The sequence below is a fragment of the Rhinolophus ferrumequinum genome, chromosome 16 (assembly GCF_004115265.2).
Source record: "Rhinolophus ferrumequinum isolate MPI-CBG mRhiFer1 chromosome 16, mRhiFer1_v1.p, whole genome shotgun sequence".
NCBI lineage: Eukaryota > Metazoa > Chordata > Mammalia > Chiroptera > Rhinolophidae > Rhinolophus > Rhinolophus ferrumequinum.
The window spans coordinates 5,080,292-5,103,475 of NC_046299.1; the positions used below are offsets into that span (position 1 = coordinate 5,080,292).

Below are 23,184 nucleotides of genomic sequence, written 5' to 3' on the forward strand. Positions count from 1 at the left end.
TCACCTCGGGCATTACAAGTACTTCTTCTTGTGGTTTCTTTTATTTAAAAAAAAAAAAAAAGGAAACAGGAGAATACTTCCTGTGAAAAACACAGCAACTAGAATTCAGATGGGATGCACAGTTTCATTTTACAGTTTTACAGTTACATTTGACAACCCTCATTGTCCCAGAGGTACATACATTTTAAACGGATCTCTCATACAGAGAGGTGGGTGCCCGCTTGGTGCTGGCCGGAATCCGTGGCTTTTGGGGGATCTCCCTGACTCAGCCTCAGGAGTACGAGCAGACCAAGGCAGCCCGTCCTGGGAAAGAGGGAGTGCTGTCACCGCACTCTGCACAGCAGGTAGTCCCTTTTTAAAAAGGAAAAAGCTTAAAAAAAAACCCAAAAAACAAAAACAAACAAACAAACAAAAAACAACAAAAATAAATAAATAAAAAGGAAAAAGCTGCCCATTTTGAAACCCAGGCACATCACTTGGTAGCATCGGCAAGAGGGTCAGTGGCTGTTCTAGAAAACTTGAGAAAGTCAGGGTCTTTTTCCTGCCCTAGGTCACTCCTGGCACCTATCTCATGGCAGTGATGGTATGGAAATTTGCAGGGCAGAACTGGTTTTGAGCGAGCAGAAAGGAACAGATTTGATCTAACACATATTCTGTGTTTAGTTCAATGAAGGTCAATTTTTAAGAGAGCCCAGCTGGCCAGTCTGCAAGTCTGCCTGGGAGCTGGCGGGCTAGCTGGCTGAGGCTGAGGCCAAAAAAAAAAAAAAAAAAAAAAATCCCCTCTTTTGCCTCAGCGTACCAATTAATAAAAGGTTTTCATCAAGCAGTGTTGGTGAGGCAAACGGGCTGAACTGCATCCAGCTTTCTGTGAAACTGCTTACGGGGACATCGGACCTGTGGTCTTGACGGACCCCCAGCTTCGGACCCTGGGGAAGGTGCCTCTGGAATAGCAGCCGGGGTGAGGGAAGGCACACACACGCCAGAGCTGTTTTAGTTTCCAGGTTTAAAGCCGTGTGTCCAAAACTAAAAAGGTGTTTCGATATAGTGGTTCCAGATAATCCGACTGGACTATTTTAATGCAAGAAATGGAGAAAATGCTCTTTAAAGGGCTATGTTTTACGTACACTGTTTGCTCCACAGTAGGAATAAAAGGCCAGCTCTGTTCTAGGCTGTGGAAGCTTTCACAGTCAGAGGATCCTTTATCTGTCGGGTCTAGTGTGTGTGTATGTGTGTTGGTATTGGTTTTTGTTTTGGGGGGATAAAAAGACATTCCTTGTCGTACCTAAAAGAGCAGCTGCAAATGAATAATGGCTCGATATTGTCTCTGAGTGCCTTTGATGTGTTTTTCTTATTCTTGATTATTCCATGCCTTCCTTCAAAAAACGTTTATTGAGTACCTGCTAAGTTCCAGGCCTGCATCTAAGGGCTGACGATGCAGCGGGGATCACAGGTGAGGCCCCTACCCTAATGGTGCATACGTCAAGTCACGGAGCCAATAAGCAATCAAAGGTGATGAGTGCTACCTGAACGGTGCAGGATCCTGCAAGAGGGGTTACAAAGGAGAAGTAGATGTAGAAAGCGGCAGGCAGGGGGGCCTGCTCCAAAAAATGGCATTTCAGGTGAGGGTTACTATGAGCTGGCCAGGCACAGAAAGAGGGAAGAATGTTCCAGACCAAGACAGGAAGGATGGAGGGCATGGAGCCCAAGTGAGGTCAGCTGGACACGTAGAGAGAGGCAGGCGCCAGGCCATGCTATTGAATTTGAATTTTATTCTGGGTTCTGTAAGGAGCAGAGTAGGATTTAAGGTGGAGGAGTAACATGATCTGATTTTTGTTTTAAAAACTTGACACTCCAGCTGTCGTGTGAAAAATGGATTGGAATGGAATAAGAGTGCAAACAGGAGACTGATGTGGAGGCTGTCACAGAAGGTGGGGTGAGAGAAATGATGATTTGGACCAGAGATGCGGGGTGAGACGGATGGAGGCTGACAAGTTTACTGCTAATAGTAATTGCTTACATTTACTGAGCACGTAACTGGGTCAGGCGTTGTTTATAAATGTTTAACATGTGTTATCTTCACAAGAACCTATGAGGTGGGTACTGTTATCATCATTTTAGATGAAGAAACTCCAGTACAGTGAGGTCCAGATTTGCTCTCAACCGCTGTTGCTACACTGCTGTCAGAGATGTGGATTTGTCTTCTTCTCTGAAAATATATCAGCCCAAGGGCTCTGCAGATACTGCCTGACAGCCTTTTGGGAACCAGGATCTGGCTAAGGGGCGGGGCCACCACAGTGAGTAAGGAAGATCGGCCCCAACCCTCGTGGCACTTAGCTCAGTGGAGGAGGCACTTCCTCTCTGTAGCCCCTTTGTGCATGATATTCAGTTAGTCAGTCAGGTGAATGCATTTCTTAAAATAATCAACCAAGAAATCTGGACAGGGGAAAAGGGAGGCATGTTTTTGCATGTACAAGTAATGGCCAACGACTTTGGCCAAGTATGTCCAAATGGAAAGTATGTCCGCATCAAACAGCCTCAGTTTTTTGCCACTTGGTAGCTCTGTGACCTCGGACACATTTCTTAACCCCTCTAAGCTTCAGTTTCTGTACCCGTAAAATGGACGTAATGCCAATCTCACAGTGTTATGTAAAGATTTAAGAAACTGCTAGTAATAAGGTGGTCTGTCACATCACAGACCACAGGGGGCGCTTAGTGAGCTGCTGCTCCTACGTTGCACTTTGAATATAAGGCAAGATGGCAGTTAGAACGTGAATCAACGTTGACTTTGCTTCTGGTATCTAGTCCACTTGATATTTTCCGTGAATGTTCGGCAGGATGAATAAAAATAAATGGGCTTGATTTTTCATTCACTTGCGCTACTAAATTTTTCACACACCTTTGTGTGCGGAATCGTGTCTGCCTTTCCTACACCGATACACATAAAAGGAACACACGTTAGGTGATTATTCTTCTAGAGGTAACCAGACCCCTGAATCATTCTCCTTTCCGTTTTGAACCCATGGTAGTAAATGGGAAATGGACAGACTCACGTGACCCGAACTACAATATCTTTCTAATTGTTTTCACAGTCAGGTGTTGACCTATTTAATATAGTGTCCGTTTAAAGAGAGATGAGCAGGAAAAGCAGACATTAAGACTAAGGGAAAGCAGACGTCATATAAGTGTAGCAGTAAGAGCTTGGACTCTGCAGTGGAACTGTCCACACAGTACCAGCTGTGTGACCCTACACAAGCCACTTACCCCCTCTGAGCCTAGGTTTCTCCTCTCAAAACAGGCACCTACCGACTAGGGTGGTTGCAAAAGTTAAATAAAATAATGCATATAAAGTGCTTTTGATTAGTAAGAGCTCAAGCGAATGCTAGCTACTGCTGCTACTCTCATAGTCAACTCTTATTTTTCAAAAGGAAGAAGGAAGCTTCTGAAGCTTAAAAGAAATGGCTGTTGTACCTGCGTTGGCAGAAGCATGTGAAGAGGGCAATGTAAGCTAGCGTATAAAGCCTATTCTTGCAATCCTTTTTAAGAGAAGTGGGTGTGGGGCTTTATTTGCCTTCGGAAATAATCATTTATTGGGTTTTCAACTTTTCCCCTATGTTTTACAGCCCTGTTGTTCTAAAAATTGTGTTGATGCAACTTGATAAATCCCATACTGTGAAGACAGTCATGTCATATCAAGAACAGCCTAGAACAGTTATAATCCCACGTTCAAAAGACTCTCACACTACAGATGGTCATTAAAAGGGGAAGAAAGGGGCCCAAAGCTGTAGGCCTGTGTAGAAAGACAGCTGTGGAGCTGCAAAAGCAGGAACCCATCATTTCTCACCTGCTTTTATGTTTCAGCTGGAACAAAGTGCAATTGGCAACTCAGCCCTGCTCTTCTTCTTAAATAGATCTCCACCGAGCCTACAACTTTCAGTCATGGCACATGTAATCTGTTTATTTTGTGAATGGATAGGGTTATCTGAATAGTCCCAAATGACAGTAATAAGAGACTTTAGTGTAGATGCCACATGCTTTGTCCAAAATTCTGTGTATTTTTGACTTAAAATGGAAGCAGCATATTAAGAAATTATTTTGCAGGAAACTTAATTGTCCCCTACAGTTTCCAAAATGCTGTATCAACAGTTTTATTTATTATCGTTTGTGAAACTAAATGAGAAAGAGCTGGGGAAAGGGAACTTTTTTTTTATTCCAGGAAAAAAAGATAAGTTGTTTTGATCATTTGGAGTATTTTAGCAAATGGAGAATAACAAAAGGAAATCGAGTGTAAATGCACCATTGTTCTTACAGATGTACAGTTCTAAATAGTTAGGATCCCAAAATGCTGAAATTATAACCAAAAATAATTTGAATTTTGTAGCTAAATCAAATTGAATGCTAAGAGAAACAACATAAGCTCCATTTTGCTTGTGGAAAAAAATTATTTCAGAAAAAAAAATGGCATATGATTTGCTGCTGCTGCTTTTTCAGACTTTCTGAAACCATGTGCTCACATTTCTTCCTGGCATGGCAGTATTGACCAGTGGTTAGGATGAGGCTGACTTTGGAGCCAAGTAGAGCCAAGTTCAGTCTCCAGCGGCTCAGCTGTGTTGCTTTGGACAAATCACTTAACTTCTCTTAGTGTCTCATCTGCCTAATCAGGCAGGTGATAACCACAAGGTCTCTGGCAAGATAAGTTAAGAAAGTGCCGGGGTGGCCGGTTCGCTCAGTGGTTAGAGCGCAGGGCTCCTGGTGACCCGGTTCGATTCCCACATGGGCCAGTGAGCTGCGCCCTCCACAACTAGATTGAAAACAATGACTTGACTTGGAGCTGAGCTGCACCTTCCACGACTAGACTGAGAATGGCGACTGGACGTGGAGCTGATGTGTCTTAGAGAGACACACTGTTCCCCAATTAGAAAAGTAAAATAAAGTGCCCTTGAAAAGTAGGTGTCCCAGGGCCTGACACACTAAGCAGACAATAGCAAGACAATAGCAGGAGTTGGACAGAGATGGCAGTGCTGGGGGAGGTGACAAGACAGGGAAGGTCATGGAGCTGGTACTTTGCTTCCACTCCCCAAATCAAGAAGCCAGAGCGTAAGTTATTTCCCAGGGTGACTTTCCCCACAAGGAAAACAAAAAGCATAAATACTTACAAAATCCAAGTTCTCAATGAAGTTCAAGCCAAGCTGTGATGTAGCAAATACCAGATCTCTATTCTTTTTCTTATTTTTCATCCCCTCATCTTATTTCATACCTCAGTGTGTGATCTTTATAGAGAATTGTTCAGTTGTCTGATCTCTCCGTAAAATAGACTAGAAGAGCCAATGATGGCAATTTTAAGAGTCCCACGATTCCAACCAGTCTAGAGTTTTCACTGAAAAATAGAGATCTCTTGGTGTATGAAGAGCCCAGTCTGAGAACTACTGGTTTTCCTCCCGATCTTTTCTCTATATTTGTTTTGCTCTGGTTGAGGGATAGATCATTTTTAAAAGGATGTTCATTTTAGGAACTAGGAAAATCCTGATCATGATTTGTAATTATGGTTGTTATTGTGTGCTGTGTTTTGTTGAAGCTCCAGGCCGTTTATTCCTCATAAAGATGCATTAGTAGCTGCATTTCCAAATTCTCGTAAGAGAAAATCATCAGCCAAATTTGTATATGAATGATTTGGTACTTCGTAGGCTAATAACTTGTGCTGAAGTACATTTTCAGCAGAAAACGGCTGGGTTGGGTCCTTTGAATACCAAATGGGTTTTACTAGGGAGCTCGCTGAAGCCTATAGCACATGTGTGATTTCATTGCAAAGACTATGCATAGTCCCTGCTAGTGTGACTGACAAACAAGAGCTGTCTTGTGATGCCTTAGCATGAATGTGCTGCACAGAATAATCAAACCCTCAGACCATATGATGTACAATCTCCAAAGAAATAATAGGAAAACGTTGGCATGTCAGAGTTTTTTCGTATTCTAAGGAATTGATGCCAATCTCTTAGCTTTCTTTTCCCTGTTTCCCTGATTTAAGTAGTTCCAAAATTGGTGACAGGTTGTCAGGGTTGGTCTAGATGACCTGACAGCGTTTGGAATTCTTGAAAGGATGAGAAAGTGAATGTGACGATCCCCATCCCATGCCCCCAGCGTGATTGGTGACAGCAATGTTGAACCACATGATTTTTATTTTTAATTGATCCAATTAGGTGGAACACAGTCTCTCCAAATTGGGTTGCTTTTCTATATTCATGATTCTGTGTTTGTCACCCGTGTAGTCACTAAGCACTTCCTGTGTGCTAGGCTTAGGGATTTTGTTCTGTCCTTAGACAGCCCCACGTGGGAGAAGACAAGTCAACAAGAGAGAAGGTAGAAGAGAGAAAGTCCTGTAACAGAATCCTGGTAGAAAACAGGAGAAATGTTAACTCACCACAGGGGTGGGAGGATAAAGGACTCCCGGAGGTACAAATGAGTATATTTTTCTTTCTGCTCTTCTATGCTTTGGGGAATAAAATATGTCATTTTGATGAAGTCTCTCTCATTCAAATTGTATAACTAAATTATGTAATGGTAAGTTTAGAGTAGGCTAAGTTCAATATTGCTCTAAAAAGGCAATTTGAGGATTTTTTTTTTTTATTTCAATACTCAAATCATTTTAGAAATGTAAGAAATGTTATAAGGAGAACATTATCTGCACAATATTGTGTTCATGTAAATTCTAAATGATCGTTTCCAGCCATATATACCCAAAGACCTTAAAATCAGAAAGTACAATATTCTGCCAGAAAGGACGTGATTCTACTTGTTCTCCCATAAAGAAAGTGTATGCTGTCGAGTGTCTCCATCTCTGCCTTCACTCTAAGCCACTCCCAAAATCTTACACTCGTAGAGTCAACTGCTTACTAAACAGTTCCAAGAGGATGTCTCCGGCATCTCTCACTCAACGTGGCCAAGACTCAGCTCATTGTCTCCTCTCACTCCTTAATGAATTACCCGTCTTGCTTGACAATGGAGGTTCCGAATTCTGTCCTCTCCCCCAGTTTCCCACCCTGAAGGCTCGTGTCCTGGTCAGGCCCTTTGTTTGGACTCATACCAGCTTCCTAATGAACCTTCCTGCTGCCTGCGTGTCTCTTCCCCCTCAAAGTCTCATCTGCGTGGCTGTCAGAGTGGCATTCAGCTCTAAAGTTTGTACCTGCTCAGGTTACTGCTGTATCTAATGGCTCTGCATTGCACGGGATAAAGTCAGTGACGCTTGGAAATCTGTGGGATTTTTCCCCAGCCTGCCTGTCCGAGCATCGCGTCTCCCTACGTTAAAGTTTATATCCCAGCAACTTGGAACTTTACATAGTTTCACATCCCCTGGCTTGTCCCCCATTAATATGATGTTTCTATGCCTTCCATACTTTTAAGAACGTAATGACTCTATCTGTCTGGATTAGAAGCCTTTCCTTGAATTTTTACAATGCTTTGGGTGTATCTCTGTCATGGAGCTCTAATCACTCTTTGGGTCTGTCCTTCACCAGGTGGTAAGCTCTTGGGATATCGTATCCCTAATGCCCAGCACAATAACTGTTGGCTAAATGCAAGAATATTGAAGTGTCTCTTGTCACAGCAAAACAAATGGAAAACAGCCAAATGAACTCCTGGCATTTTATTTTCTGGTGTAGAGAGGAATAGAATTCCTTGTTAGATCAGCAAATCTAATAAGCAGAGAAAAAGAATGTTCTCATGAAATTATGTGTTTACCTTCTCTTTCCATTTGCTGAAGTAGAGAATCCATCTAATTGGATTTTCTCCTGGGGGAAATGTAAAGCCTGGGTCCATTGCTGTCACATTTCCAATATGACCATTGTCCACCTGCCTCTTAGTTTTCTCAAGGGATCTTTGACATCCCACCCCTTTAAAATTAGACAAACATCTTAGAAAGCCTTGACTGAGCACCTTCTCAGTTTCATCCATGACTCCTCGGCACGTCATGGTACCTAAGAAGGAGATGAGACATGCGTTATTTGCGATTGGGAGAGAAGAGACCTAGACAAAAAGAGAATGTGCCTGCAGTGTTCTCCTCACATTCAGTCCTCCCCTTCTCCATCCACCCATCATCCATCAAAGCATCCATTTATTATTACACTGAACACCTATGTCTGCAGAACATAGTGTCTGCAGCAGGCACTCAGTAAATGCCTTTTGACCAGCTTGTAAAGTTCACTGCATAGAGTGGTGAATAGTGCAAGTTCTGAAGTAAAACCACCAGGTGATGCCATCTACAGTGTGACCTTGGGGGGATCAGTTAACCTCCCTGTGTCTCGGTTTCCTGGTTTAAATTGGGTAAGAAGTAGTAGCTAACCCACAGAGCTGGATACTAGATACTATCAGAATTAAATGAGATACATAGAAAGGGCTTATAAGTCCCTAGACTGGGGGTGGGACCACAGTGATAAGCAAAGAGCCCTCCTGTGGCTTCTATTCTTGAGGCGGATAGAGACAAATAAGTAAAAGATGAATAAACAAAGTAAGAAACCAAAAGGGTTCCATGATGTGGGGAATGGTGGTGACGGAGGCTACTTTAGATAAGGTGATAGGACAAGTCCCCACTGCAAAGACGTTTAAACTAATACCTGAAGGATGAAAAGGAGCCAGTCACATGAAGAGCCATGTGGAGAATGTTCGAGGCACAGGGCATAACAAATGCAAAGGCCCTAAGTGAGATAGAGGATGGAATGTTCTAGAATGAGCCAGAGGCAGTGTTGGCTGGGATAGAGTGTGCCACAGAGAAAGTAGGCGCCATGTTTGGGGAGGATGAGTTCGTAAGCTGGGAGACAGTGGGGTGTGTTGGGATTTTGTTCCAAGTCCAGTGGGAATGCATTCAGGGATTTCAGGAGGGAGTGGCGTGACGCCAAAGTGGGACCTGGACAGCTCTGTCACACCCTTGCACTCTTCACACCCTGAGGGAAATGGGAGGGGGACCGTCTGGCATGGAGAGGAAATCGGAGCAGAGAGTAGGGTGGGTTCTGTCCCCACTGTGTGCAGCACAGAGCCCTCACCGGAAGCACAGACACACCCGTGGGATTGAGTGTTGGAAAGCCTGTGCGAGCCAGCTGGCTTTCCTCTGCCTCTTATCCCGGTGCCCTGTGTCAGCCTGAGGCTTCTCTGAGCTCACAGGGCTGGCGCTGATGACAGGAGAGCCTGACATCCATTCTCACCAACTGCCCTCCCTCCTCTCCATTCGAGAAGATACAATGCACACTCGAGGTATCACTGCATCTGAGCTGTAAGTCAACTTTTCTTTTCCAGACTCTGAAAAAGCTCACAAAGGAGCACGTCATCAGTGTCTTAGCAGTAGGGGGACATGTGCAGGCTGTACTCAGAAGTCACCGTTTCTTTCAATGAAAGGAAACACACAATAGTACTTAAAAACTCTCTAGAGCTCAAAGTATGATGGTGATTGTATTTCTGTTTAAGTGACCTTGGGATGACAATGAAAAGTAATAGTTTTTTTAAGGCACAAATATTCATGGGTCTTTGTGTTACTGTAACAAGTCACATTGTAAAACCTTATAACTAATTTTACTGCTGTTGAACCCCCAAAATTCTTCTTGTCCACAAGTTTGCTGACTGGTGTCCACCAAATGCTCATCTCCAATTCCCAGCTTTCCTGGCGGGTTTTCCATCTCTCACACATGGAGCAAGTCACCTCCTAGGACATCCATCTAAATAGCTTTCCATTAGAAAGCCTTAAAATTATGTCACTTTGTTCTTTCTATAAATTCCTACATGCTTTATTCCTCTTAGTATTAGGTGTTCATATGCCTTGTTTGTTCAAAATAAGGATCCAGCATTGTTAAGACCAGAATTACTAAAGTTCACTAATATATGAGACTAGTAAAATAATAAAAATATTCTTGAATTGTAAATAATATAAGTAATAATAATATAGTTAGAATTATTTTATGTTTTTCCTTTTCTCCTCTGTCACCTTAAAGGTGACCAAGTCCCCTCCTGCAACACGACGACTGAGGCCATTATGGGTCCTGCCTCCTGGCTCTCTGTCTCCTGTGTTCTGTGCATCCTTCCAACTGCTCCTTGGCAGCTTTGTCCCCGTCCCCTCTCTGTCCCCATTCTTCCAACCTGTCCTTTTAGACGACCCACTCCCCTCACGTCCCAGCCCTTGACTTCACATCCCATTTTTCTTCTTCCCTTCGGAACCACCCTCTGGAGAGATTTGTTTAACTTCCCTAGCTCTGTCTCCTCGGCCGACCCCTGTAGCTGCCCCGGTCAAGGTCGCCAGCCTCACACGCCTTCCTGGAGCCTCTGCCGTGTAGAGGCCAACCACCACCTCCTTCTCCAGACTCCCGGTCTCGGGTCTCAGGGGCCTCCCTGCCTGCCCTGCCTGCTTTCCCTTCCTCTGCTCCTGACACCCCAGCAGGGCTGTGGTGCCCCGGCCATGAGCGGGTCCATGGGGCCCTGTGGCCATTCTGGAGAGGGATGCTTAGAAGATGGGGACTGAAGACCGAAAGTCGCCAGGGTGTTAACCTTCTCCGCATGGTCTGTAATCCTGAGCGGACTAAAAAGTGAGGGGTGCAGGAGAAGCCGTGCGCCTTTGTCGGAGAGTGTGAAGGATTGTCTGGTTTATGTTTTTGGCATATTCTCAAACACTCGTTGTTGAGTAGAACACACCTCGGGCCTGCTGCAGGGGTCTAACTGATGTAAACCAGGCGTATCCTACATATACTGAAATCCATGTAAAACAGGGAGATTACTCAGTTCTGGACTGGGAGAGAGTCTAAAGAAACCTGATGCTGAGGAAAGTCTTTCTAATCTGTTACGTATGCAGCATTCCCACGTCTAGTCCTTTCTTTCCGTAGGTATCAGGACTCAGGTGGCAAAACCCAACTTGAGCCAGCTAAAGCAAAAGAGAGGGGTTTGTTGAGGAAGGGGAGAGGCAATGTGGGGCCCTGGGTCACCTAGCAAACCTCCCCTTTCTGTCCTTTGTCACAGCCGAGTGGGGCTGTGCTCCCAAAGCAAGGGCCAGGCTGAAGGAAGCCCCGTGGGGAAAGACCTTTGCCCGAGAAGCCCCGCTCAGAGCATGTTGTAGGGTTAGCTTGGGTCCACATTCACCTCTGGACTGGGAGTGCAGTGACCCCAACAGAACCAACCAGTGTAAAGCACATTCTGTGCGGGCAAGGGAGGGTAGACAGTATCATCACTATGCTGTAAGCCCAGGACTTAAAACAGCTCTGACTTCTTATTGCCCAGACGGTTATAATCCAGGCTCCGTGTAGGGCCCTTCTGACTCCCACTAACCTGGTTCATCAGATTCCAGACTCTCAGGTGGCCTGGCCCTGCGGCCAGGAATATTCCTCTGCCTGGAATTCCCTTCTCCACCCATCTCTCCTTTGCCTGGCAGACTCCTACTCTATCTGCAAACTCCTATGTAAAACCTTCCCCTTCTGCTGCACTCCACCTGCTGTGCATCCATCCATCCATCCATCCATCCATCCATCCATCCAGTAAGACTCTGTTCCTACACGTATGACAGCCCTCCCAACACTGGATTATCTTTCCTCTGTCACCCACCAGGCTGCAGTGTCCTTATTTATCTTTGTACCCCCAGCAGCCAGTACAGCTCCTAGCACATAGTAGGTGCACAAGAAATACTCGTGGTTATGTTGAAAGGGATAAAATACTGCATATTACAGAAGAAATTGCAGGACAGTTTAAAACCTAAATAAACCCATGCTCTGCTCTCATTAATGGAGGTGTAGTAGATTGCATATCATTTTAGGTAGGATAAATAGGGGTTTTTCTCCTCTTTCAATTCATCTTAGAAATTCAATATTTCAATGTGTCCAAAATCACTGCTTTTAACATTTCAGTGTTGTTCTAAGCTCTTCTTTGATATTTTAATATCGATGGCTGGTTCTCTCACCAGCAGGAGAATCAGCAGGGGCCATATTGTGAACCCAGGATTATTTCCCCGTAGGTGGCTTAGCCATTGATTCTAGGCAGCAGGGCCCTGTGATTCCCAGGCGGGTGATGCTCCCCGCTCAGAAGCCTGCACGTACTGTTCGTAGAAGAGTGTGCGTGCGTGTTCCAGCATGCCGTGCTAGTGCGTGCACTCGCCTGTGTGTGTTGGAGGAGTGAGGTGGGAGAGTGGGAAGGAGGCCTCTACCTGTACTGCGGGGGTTATTCAAAGTGCTCATCTCTGACCCTCACCTGCTGGAACCTCCTTCTCACTCTCCCAGGATGACCTGCACAGGGGGAAGGTCCTCTGGGAGCCTCAGTAAAATTGGGTCATCTGTAAAATAACAGGGAGGGTCAGACCCTGGCTGCCAGGCGGTCTAGATATTCACAAGTGACATATCAATGCAATTCTACACTCAGCTTTTTATGTTTTTCCCCCCACAGAGGTCTCATTGCTAGCGGTTTCACAGAAACCCATTATCTGCAGGATGGCACTGATGTGTCCCTCACTCGAAATTACACGGTAAGTCCTGCGTGTTTGGCCCACCATGATGCTCTGCTCTCACGTCTGTGCTTCAACCCTGTAGCTGTTTGATCCTAAGCAAACTCACATGCTCAGGTCTTTCACTTAGGTTCCAAGAAGACCTTGCATGTCACTTAGTGTCTAGGCCTTCCATTGCTGTGTCTGGGCCTTCCATTGATGATCCAGGAAAAGTTGGCCTTGGCCGGTGTGTGCTGGGACAGTCCTTGGAGATACGGCTTTATTGCAGGCTGACCTTGAAACCACCTTCTAAGGCCTCTGGGATGCTCAGTTGGGCAAATCCTTTCTAGAAACCCTGGCCAAAGTTAGAGATGGCTTGGGAAGCAGTCACCCTGGGCTGAACTTGGCTGCATTAAACGTGGAAGCATCTTAAAGAAGTCAAAGGAAAACTGACTCTGCTTAACCTATTATAAACGTACCCACCAGGTTGATGTGATTCTATATCATGGTTATTACTTAATATGACATTTATCACCTCTCAGTCAATTTTTATGTTATTTGAAGTTTCATATGTGTCTTGGACAAGATGCTAATTTTATTTGTTGCTTTTAAAGAAATGCTTAGTGCATACTCTGCTCCACATATGAATGGGGGGATTCAAGGAGAAGCACTGCCTTGTGATGACTAAGAAGGTTACTTGTTTTAAGGAACTGTGGGTATTTGTTCTAAAAAGAATAGGCTTAGAGGAAGCCTCTATATTTACAGTGTTGTCAAGTAGCCATTATTGTCCTCAGTGATGGCCCCTTCTCTGCATTATGTCAGCTCTTGTTTCTTTAGCACGTGTTTGGCACGTGGCATTGACACTTAGTACCTTCTGACTTCCAGCAATATGGTGGAATGAGAAAATATAGCTCTTCAGCCTGAAAGAAAGCACATAGAAATCCTGGATAAAACAGAAGCATTTAAAAATTATTGTTAATACCTGGTCAAGCTTGAAAGAGTCAGAGAAATCCCCAGGAGGAAGAAACAAAGAGGAGATGTAAGGCCAGAGCAATAGGTTGGTGAGTTGGGGTCATGGGACCCCAAAGAGCTTTTCAGGGCCCAGAGAGAGGACCTGGTGCTCAGGGTTTGGAACAAGAGAAGCGGACATCTCAGATTGAGAAACCCACAGAAGGTGGCCCTCAGAGACCTGCTTTCTGTGTGAAAAGGAGACGAGAAAAACTCCGTGTAAAGAAGGGGCAGCCGAGAGGATTGTCTCCAGGTGTCCTGTACTGATGAAAGATTTCATACCAAATAGAGAAATTGAAACCCCAGCTAGCCTCACAAGAGTGTGTTTGTAATAGAATGGGCTGGTGTCCAGATTTCGAATACCTGTGTAGGAGTATAATTCCATCAATATATTGACCTCAAGCCTCGGCCCAAATCAGCAACCCTGGGTCCCATGGGTACAGCCCAGGTTATATAAGATGCCCATGCCAAGAAAGGAAGGAAGGAAGGAGGGAGAGAGGGGAGGGAGGGAAGGAAGGAAGGAAGGAAGGAAAGAAGAAAGGAAGGAAGGAAGGAAGGAAAGATATTAAAGACGAGCCCTAAATCAAAATTACAAACCACACAATAAGGAAAGCCACTGTAAACGAGTACGTATTGGTGAACAAGTGAAATGAGAATTCTCACCCCTAAGGAATATAAGGTCATAGAAAAATCAAAGAAAAAATAAATATTTTAAAGAGTACAGAATAAGCCAAATAGAAATTTCAGAGTGAAAATACAAGGAACAAATAGGAAAGAAGCCATGTTTAAACACGTGAGAAAGACTTAAGTCCCAAAGAGGAAGAATAAAAATCAACCCACTCCAGGATGGCTTATAGTGAACCTGCAGAACCAAACAGGAAATCTTAAAACCACCTGAGAGGAAAGACAGATTTGTACAAAATGACAACTGAACCGGCAGCAGACTTCTCACTAGCAACCATGGAGTTAAGACTTCAGAGAGCTGAGGGAAAATTATTGCCAACCTCAATTCTATACTCAAATTACTTTACAAAAATAAGAATGAAATACATTTTCATACAAAAACAAGAGAATTTACTACTCTTAGATTCTACCAAAGAAAAACTACTAACGTACCAAAAAATATCTCAGAAAGAAGGAAATTGAACAAAAGATACAAGAGTAAAATGTCAGAGGCAATAGGAAGCAAAATAATTGTATATGAATAAATCTAAATAAGCTATTTAAAATAATAATTACAACAATAAAAACTCAATCTGGATGTTTTAAAACAAGATGAGCAAATAGATTTAAAACAGTTTAAGAGTTTGTATTGTATTAGAGAATAATAGAGATGCTGATTAACTTTACATTTTGATAAATATGTATCTTGCAAACTTAAGAATAACCATCAAAAGAATAGAAAAACAGAATGTATAATCCCAAGTAATAGAGGTTTTGAAAATAGTTTTTCAACCCAGTAGATGGCAAGGAAGAAGGAAAGAATAAAAAAAGAAGTAGAATAAATACAGAGGGTGCCAAAAAAATGAATGCACATTTTAAGAAAGGAAAAAAACTACTGAAATTGTAATACTCAATATATACTGATAACAAAAGATGAATACAAGTCATGTGTATATATTTTTTGGCACCCTGGTCTAAAACAAAATGATGAGATAAAAATGAATCAACATGTTAATCTCATTGTATGTAAATGGATTAAATCTGGCAAAGTAAAAACAGATTATCTGCTTAGAACTTAAAATAAAATCCAGCTCCTTAATTTTTGCAAAAATTCACACTCAAAATACCCGAAAATAAGACCTAGCCGAACCATCAGCTCTAATGCGTCTTTTGGAGTAAAAATTAATATAAGACCTGGTATTATATATATTATATTATATTGTATTATATTATATCCGATCTTATATTAAAATAAGATGGGGTATTATATTATGTTATGTTATGTTATGGTATGGTATGTTATATTATATTATACCTAGTCTTATAAGACTGGGTCTTATATTAATTTTTGCTTCAAAAGAGGCATTAGAGCTGATGTTCCAGCTAGGTCTTATTTTTGGGGAAACATGGTACAAAATGCTTTTTTTAATCCAAAGAAAGTTACCATATTAGTACGAATATCAGACAAGCTAGATCTTAAGGCAAAAAAAAGACATTATTAGGGGCAAAGGGGGTCATTACTTAATGATAAAAGGAATAACTAAAAAGGATGGGATGGTAAAAGAATTGTGAACCTATATGTACCAGCAAAATAGTCTCAAATCATACAAAGAAATAATTGAAAGAGTTACAATGATAAATTGATAAATCCACAACCAGAAAATATACCTCTCCGAGAAATGAAGATTTTTTAAATGAGCAAAAATGGATGAAAAAGAAGACCCCCAAAATTGAGAGAATCCGTTAAACCAAAAGGTAGTTCTTTGAAAATATTAATAAAATGGACAGCACACAAATTTAATCAAAAGGGAAAAGAAAGAATTCCCAAGTGAACAATATTAGGAATATAGAATGAATGCGGTTATTGTTATACAGAGATTTTTTTAAATCACAAGAATGTTATGCACAATACCAACCATTTACTAAAAATGTAAATTCTTAACAGTGGTTCAAGGTGAAATAGAAAAATGTAAATATAACTATATAAAGAAATTAAATCTATAACAGTATTTTTTAAATTCACCCCAAAAAATAACATTGAACCTAAATGGGTTTATCAGGTGAGTTTCACCAAATCTATTAAGGAACAAATGATTCCTGAGAATTTTTTTTTTAATTTTAAGGAGGGGAAGAGAAGAACTACCAAAATCAGAAAAAGAACATACACAAAATGAATATTATAGACGAGTTTCAATTACAAACATAGTTAAAAAATCCTAAGTAAAATATTTGCAAACCATACCTTGCACATATTTAAAAAAATACTTTATGACCAAATGGTAGCCCTGAGGAGTGCCGAAGACAGTTCAACATAATGTATTGAGCATCTTTTCATATGTCTATTTGCCATCCGTATGTCCTCTTTGGAGAAATATCTATTCAGGTCCTCTTCCCATTTTTTTTATTGGATTGAATGTGTTTTTGTTGTTGAGTTGTATGAATTCCTTCTACGTTTTGGATAATTACCCCTTATCAGAGGCGTTGTTTGCAAGTATCTTCTCCCATTCGGTTAGTTGCTTCTTTGTTTTGTCGATAGTTTCTTTTGCCCTGCAGAAGCTTTTTAGTTTGATATAGTCCCATTCATTTATTTTAGCTTTTGCTTCCCTTGCCTTTGAGGTCAAATTCATAAAATGCTCTTTGAACACAGCGTCCATAAGTTTAGTACCTATGTTTTCTTCTGTGCAGTTTATTTTTTCAGATCTTATGTTTAGGTCTTTGATCCATTTTGAGTTAATTTTGGTGCATGGTGACAGATAGCACATGGCTTTCTTTTGCGCATGGCTTTCCAATTCTCCCAGTACCATTTATTAAAGAGGCTGTCTTTTCTCCATTGTATGTCTTCGACATTGTATGTCGAAAGTTATCTGTTCATGTTTATGTGGGTTTATTTCTGGGTTTTCAGTTCTATCATTAATCATCAGAGAAATGCAAATAAAAACCACAATGAGATATCACTCACACTGGTTAGAATGGCTATCATCAACAAGACAAATAATAACCAGTGTTGGAGAGGCTGTGGAGAAAAAGGAACCCTCATACCCTGTTGGTGGAAAGATAGATTGGTGCAGTCGCTATGGAAGGCAGTGTGGAGGTTCCTCAAAAAATTAAGAATAAAATTACCAAATGACCCGGAAATCCCTCTCCTGGGTACATACCCAAAATTTCTGAAAACATTTATCCATAAAGATATACAAAGTCAGACAATTAAGTTCGTGAAATTATCCTAGAAAAAGTGCTAATACCTCATTCCTGAATATCACTACAGCCACCTTCGAAGTATTCCCCTTGGGAAACTATGCACTGACGCAAGTGCCTAGTCCACCCTTCAAGGCAATTTTGGAACTTTTTCTGGAATGGCCATCAGAGCTGTCGTCGTATTACACTTGATGTCCTGAATGTCATCAAAATGTCTTCCTTTCAATATTTCCTTTATCTTTGGGTAAAGAAAGAAGTCATTAGGGGCCAGATCAGGTGAGTAGGGAGGGTGTTCCAATACAGTTATTTGTTGACTGGCTAAAAACTCCGTCACAGACAGTGTCGTGTGAGCCAATGCAGTGTTGTGATGCAAGAGCCATGAATTGTTGGCGAAAAGTTCAGGTCATCCAACTGTTTCACGTAGCCTTTGTTTCACGTAGCGTTTTCAGCACTTCTGGTTAACTGTTTGCCCAGTTGCTACAAATTCATAATGAGATCAAAAAAGTTTAGTAACATCATTGCAACAAGTTCATGAACTTAATTGTCAGACCTGTACGTGCTCCTATGTTCCTTGCAGCTTTATTTACGGTGGCCAAGACATGGAAACAACCAAAGTGTGCTTTGATAGATGAATGGATAAAGAAGATGTGGTATATATACACAATGGAATATTGTGTATGGAATGCCATAAGAAAAGATGAAATAGTGCTATTTGCAACAACATGGATGGATCTTGAGATTATTATGCTAGGTGAAATAAGTCAGACACAAAAAGTCAAGAACCATATGACTTCACTGATATGTGGGATATCAAACTGAAAGCAACAAGGGAACATGACAAACAAACAAAAATTCATAAACACAGACAATAGTTTAGTTGTTACCAGAGGGTAAGGCAGAGGGATAGTAGAAGAGGGTAAAGGGGTCAAATATATGGTAACAGAAGGAAAACTGACTCTGTGTGGTGAACACGCAACGTAATATATAGTGACATATTACAGAATTGTACATTTTAAATCTATGTAATTTTACTAACCATTGTCACCCCAAAAATTTTTAATAGGAAAAAAAAAGAAAAAATATGTATATTATTCAATGTATTAATACCTTCAGATGAAAAGTTTTATTATACTTGATATTATTTTTCAATTATAATCTGTACTATTTATCATGTAGCTTATAAGAGATTTTGTGGGTGAGGAATGTTTTTTGCATCTTCCTTCTGCCTCCAGAGAGCCTCACATTGCATCTTGCAAATACTAGGTTTTCAAAAACTGATTCATTTAGCCATTGCCACATGTTAGGTGATGCCATCCAGAATTCTTTCATTCATTCACTCACTCAGCAGACACTCATTATGCATCTTCTGTGTGCAGACACTGTTAGCCTATGGGAATACAGGTTGAGTAAAATATACTCCTTGACATTCAAATTCTGCTGGAGAGGTGGGCCATTTATAAGACATAAAAATAATTCCATTTTATTGCTACAGTAAGAGGTATACGCAGAATTCCATAGGAACATTGTGGAGGCCGGGATTAGTTTTAATTTGTTGGAGGCCATTTTACTGAAGAAGTACTATTTAACATAGGTCTTTAAAAATGGGTCAAGACGAGAGGAGAAAGACTGATGCAAAACACTTCAGCACGAAGGAGTTTTGACTTTATCTAACTGAAAAGTGGGAGCCCAAGGAAGTTTTCATGCAGGGGACTGGCATGTCCAGTTGTGTGCTTAAGAAGGGGGCTTTGGTGGCAGAACGGAAAGAAGGCTGGTAGGATTACTGGTAGACAGAAGGCAAGAAGATTTGCTACGGGTTTTTTGTGGTGGACGGAGGTTTCTGCCGACAGCAGTAGGCCATGCTCTGGATGGAACCAACCGGCCAGCTTCAGGAGAGCTTGAAGAGGCAGAAGAGACAAACGAGATCTGGTGACAGCGAATGAGGAATTGTCATCATCGGTGCTTTCCCTTCGCTTAGGCCATTGGGTGGGCTTATCACTGGCACCATGAAGGTGCAGTCGCTGGTTTTGGAAGGCAGAGGGGACAATGAGCACAGGTGTCCCTGTTGAGTTTGTAGCCAAGTAAAGGTTCTCAGTAAGCAGTTGGGTATATGAATCCTGAGTACAGGAGAAAGATGGAAGCCAAAAATGCCATCTGAGGACCAATCTCACCTACAAGGACAGGCGGGTGCCATGGACTTCACTCTTGACGTTTTTTTTCCCCTCTTTTTTTCCCTTAAGATGACCTCCTTTAAAATAGGCTTTTAGAGTTAGCACTAAGGCTATCCTCACAGTGTAAGGATTGTTCCAAATAGAAACAGAAAAAAAGAGATCCTAGAAACAGAAAAAAATAGAAAACAGAAAAAAAAGAGATCCTAGAAATTGTTCCAAATAGAAACAGAAAAAAAGAGACCGTAGAAATCCTGTGATAATAGGCTTGTTATTGTGATGGGGAATGATACTCGCCTAATACGGACATATCCAGACTATGTAAGGTATACTTCCAAAGTTATTTTCGCAGTTTCAGGTTTTCTGTTTCAATCTCCTTTCCAAATGTCCTTTTCTTGGGCATTTTCTGTCCTTTTACCTCATTTAGGAAGAAACAGGTTTACATAAATGAAGGTCCACCACTGTCAAGTCTGTTTTGGACTTGAACTGCGAAGGCTGAAAGCTACAAATCCAGGCATCTTAGAACCAGCCTGGATGGAAGGGCACACAACGTTAGCAGGGATTGTGTCTGGGTGGTGGGGGACTGTCTGTGTTTTTCTTTTTTCTATGGTTGTTATGTGTATGGGGGAAGGGAGATTATGTTTTTCTTTCTCCTCATTTTTCCACCAGGGTGACTGTGTAGAAGGACAAATGTCTGTCTCATCCCTCTACTCATTCACTCACTCTCCCATGGAAGGGACTTCTCAGGGAGAAGAGGCAGGCCTGACAGCCCCAGGTCCCTGCCTTGGAAAGGCTGTGAGGCTCGCCTTGCTGTCCTCCCTCAGGCAATGGTGGGTGAGACTTGCCTGCTCCCCCCATGAAGCAGTCTAAGCGACAGTGTTCTGCACCCCTGGCCCCCGCAAGATGGGTCCCAAGACTTGGCTGGCAGTGGGGTAGAGGTAGATGAAAGTTGGAAATTTCAGGAAGCCTCAGTTCTTCCCAGGTCTAAGTCGTATCCTTTGACAGAATCTACCACAAGCCCCCTTTTTTGGAGGTAGCTCAGCTGATACTGTATTTTGATCTTCATCTGACTCTGACTCTATCTTCTGTAAGAGAAGCAACCGGAGGCTAGGTTGATGGGCACCCCAAACCTCCAGAAACTATCAGCACATTACTTTTACAATTACGGAAATACTGACTTATCATCCAGCAGCTACTTTCTCCCATTCCTTCAATGCCTTTCTGAGTTGTCAGCCATGTTACTATAAAGATAAGGAGTGAACACTCTTGTTCACTAAAGAAAACCCACAGCCCTAGGCAGTGGGTCCTTCCAGCAGAAAACCCTGTAGGGGAGAAGTCCTCGTATTGTCTTTCTTGGTGAGGAGACAGATGCAGCTTTGGGGGCTTTGTTTTTATTGAATCAGGCTGGAAAACACAAAGAAATGTGCTGACTCATCTTCTTATCCCCTCAAGTCAGCACACAATGGATTTTCCTAACTTTAAAATTATACACAAAATAAGAACCACTTTTTTGGCTCTAGTGTCTCTTTTTTTTTTAATCTCTCAACAATCAGTATAAGCTGGTTGACAAGCACAGTAGTGCCTGATTTTAATTTTGGAATTGAGGGCTTGTCTTTTATCTCTTTATTGTCCTGACAGGATGAAATATTTGTGCCTTTATCCTTTGCTGGCCACATCTAAGGGAAGATAATGTTTTAGATTGTCACTTTTAATAAGGCCTGTGGGAGACAATGCACATGACATTTATGTTATTTACATCCTGAAAGACAATTCTGGGAAAGGCCGGAATCACCCTGCAGAAAGCCTCCTCGATGTTGTCAGTGCTTTGGTAGAAATGCATCCGTCTGTTTGCCACATGTTAACGGAGCACCTCCACGGTGCCAGGGAATGTGGCTGCCACTGAGAACACAGCAGGGATTCAACACAGACAAGGGGGCCCCCATGGTGCTGGCAGGAGGAGATGACATTTGTCCAAGAATCACAAACAATTAAAATCTGTGCTGAGTGTGCTGTAGGAAAGGCTGAGGGACCTAATCCGGTCTAAGGAATCATGGAAGGCTTCACGGAGGAAGGACCAGGTGAAACAAAATCTGAAAGTTGAGGAGGCACGAGACAGGGGACGAGAAAGGGGAGGACATTCCAGGCCGATGCTAAGTCTTACTTGGAGGTGAGGAAGTGTTTAAAAGTTGACGACGGCCAGGGTGTGTAAAACTTAGCGGTCATGGTAACAAATTTGGTTGTTATGCAAGAACATTGGGCAGCCATTAAGCGGTCTCAACCAAGGGGATGCGTGAACAAGTGTGGGCTTTGAAAAGACCCCCCCCTCGCCCACGGCAGCAGCATCAAGGTTATCAGAGAGGACAAGAGCAGGAATCAGCAAGATCAGGCAGTCGACGCTTGTGCACGAGCCTAAAGCCCTGGTAAGAGGACATGGCTGCTGAGCCCGGGGCCGTGGGTGTGGGGAGAAGGACAAGTGTCTGACCTCATACACATGAGCAATCCCCAGAAAGCTTCCATTGGTTGTGTGTGCTCCTCATTGAAAAAAAAGTCTGAAAACATCCGCTATGACAGACGTCAGACGGGGACCAGTCAAGGTTCACTGAGGCTGGACCATCACAAAGGTATGGAATCCAGTATCCTGCTCCAAAGTGTTGTTTGGGTGACATCCCATCTATTTCCATGCTCCTGTTTCCTATGAAAGAGGAGTAGAAGCTTCTACAGTTGGCGTGGCCTGAACACGTCCGGGCAAATGGGCAGTAGGGCATCAGTGGCACTCAGTTATAGTTAGAGAGCATCTGAAAAGTACGCCGGGGCGGTTCTGGAGGTAGGAGGGCAGTCGGAGATTATCCACATCCCGTCAGCGTGCCAGCTGAGAGCAAGGCCCGTCATCTTCGTCGTTACAAAGGATTTAAACTGGATTTAATTCCTCTGCCATCACTGCGCTCCATACACATCTAATCCATCAACTCTTCCCGACTTGCCTCGCTCTCAGCAGGCTGCTCCGTTCTCATTGGCTGAGTCACTGAGCACTTATCCCACGTCCCCTGAGGTCATCAGCACATCACTGTCACCAGGTCCTGTGTTGGTTTCCGCCTCCACACCATGCTCCCACCCTTTCCTTGCCCGCCGACACTTCTGCTGCTCTAGTCAGGCCTTCCCTTCTCAGCCGGACATTGTCATAGCCACCTGCCCTGTTCTCCCCACCATCAGTCTCACCTCGGTTTAGTCCAGCCCTCACTTCTGCCTCAGTGATCCTTCTAGAACATCTTTCTGTTTATGCCCTGCCCCACTGCACTTGTATGTTGATCCTTCCAAACATCAGTAGCTTCCCCAGTGCCCTTCAGTCAAGTCCCAATTTCTTAGGGAAGAAGTCACATTCCACGTGGTGACATACCCTACCTTTTCACATATGCAAGCATTCATTCATTCGTTCATTCATGAGCTCACTCAACAACAAATGCTTGCTCAGTGCCCAGAATGCCAGCTAGCATTTAGTCAGCAGCAACTGTATGCAAGGCACTATGCACAGTGCTTTTCATACATTTTCATGTTTCATCCTCATGATAAACCACTGTTCACTATTCCATACCCAGATGAGGACTCTGAAACGCAGAGGGGCTAAGTAACTAGATCAAACCCACACAGGCCAAGTCTAGCATTTGAGCTCCTAACCACCGTGATAGGTAGATACACTGCCCCTGATTCACGAGGAGCAAAACACTG

The 23,184-nt window shown here is 42.7% G+C and overlaps 1 protein-coding gene across 1 annotated transcript in view; it reads left to right on the forward strand.

The window, feature by feature from the left end:
* Positions 1-23,184, forward strand: part of ADAM12 (ADAM metallopeptidase domain 12) — a 323,861-nt gene that overhangs the window by 181,863 nt on the left and 118,814 nt on the right. Inside the window, exon 4 of the mRNA XM_033131268.1 lies at positions 12,394-12,472. Within this exon, the coding sequence (XP_032987159.1) occupies positions 12,394-12,472 (79 nt within the window). The remainder of the gene's footprint in view (positions 1-12,393; positions 12,473-23,184) is intronic.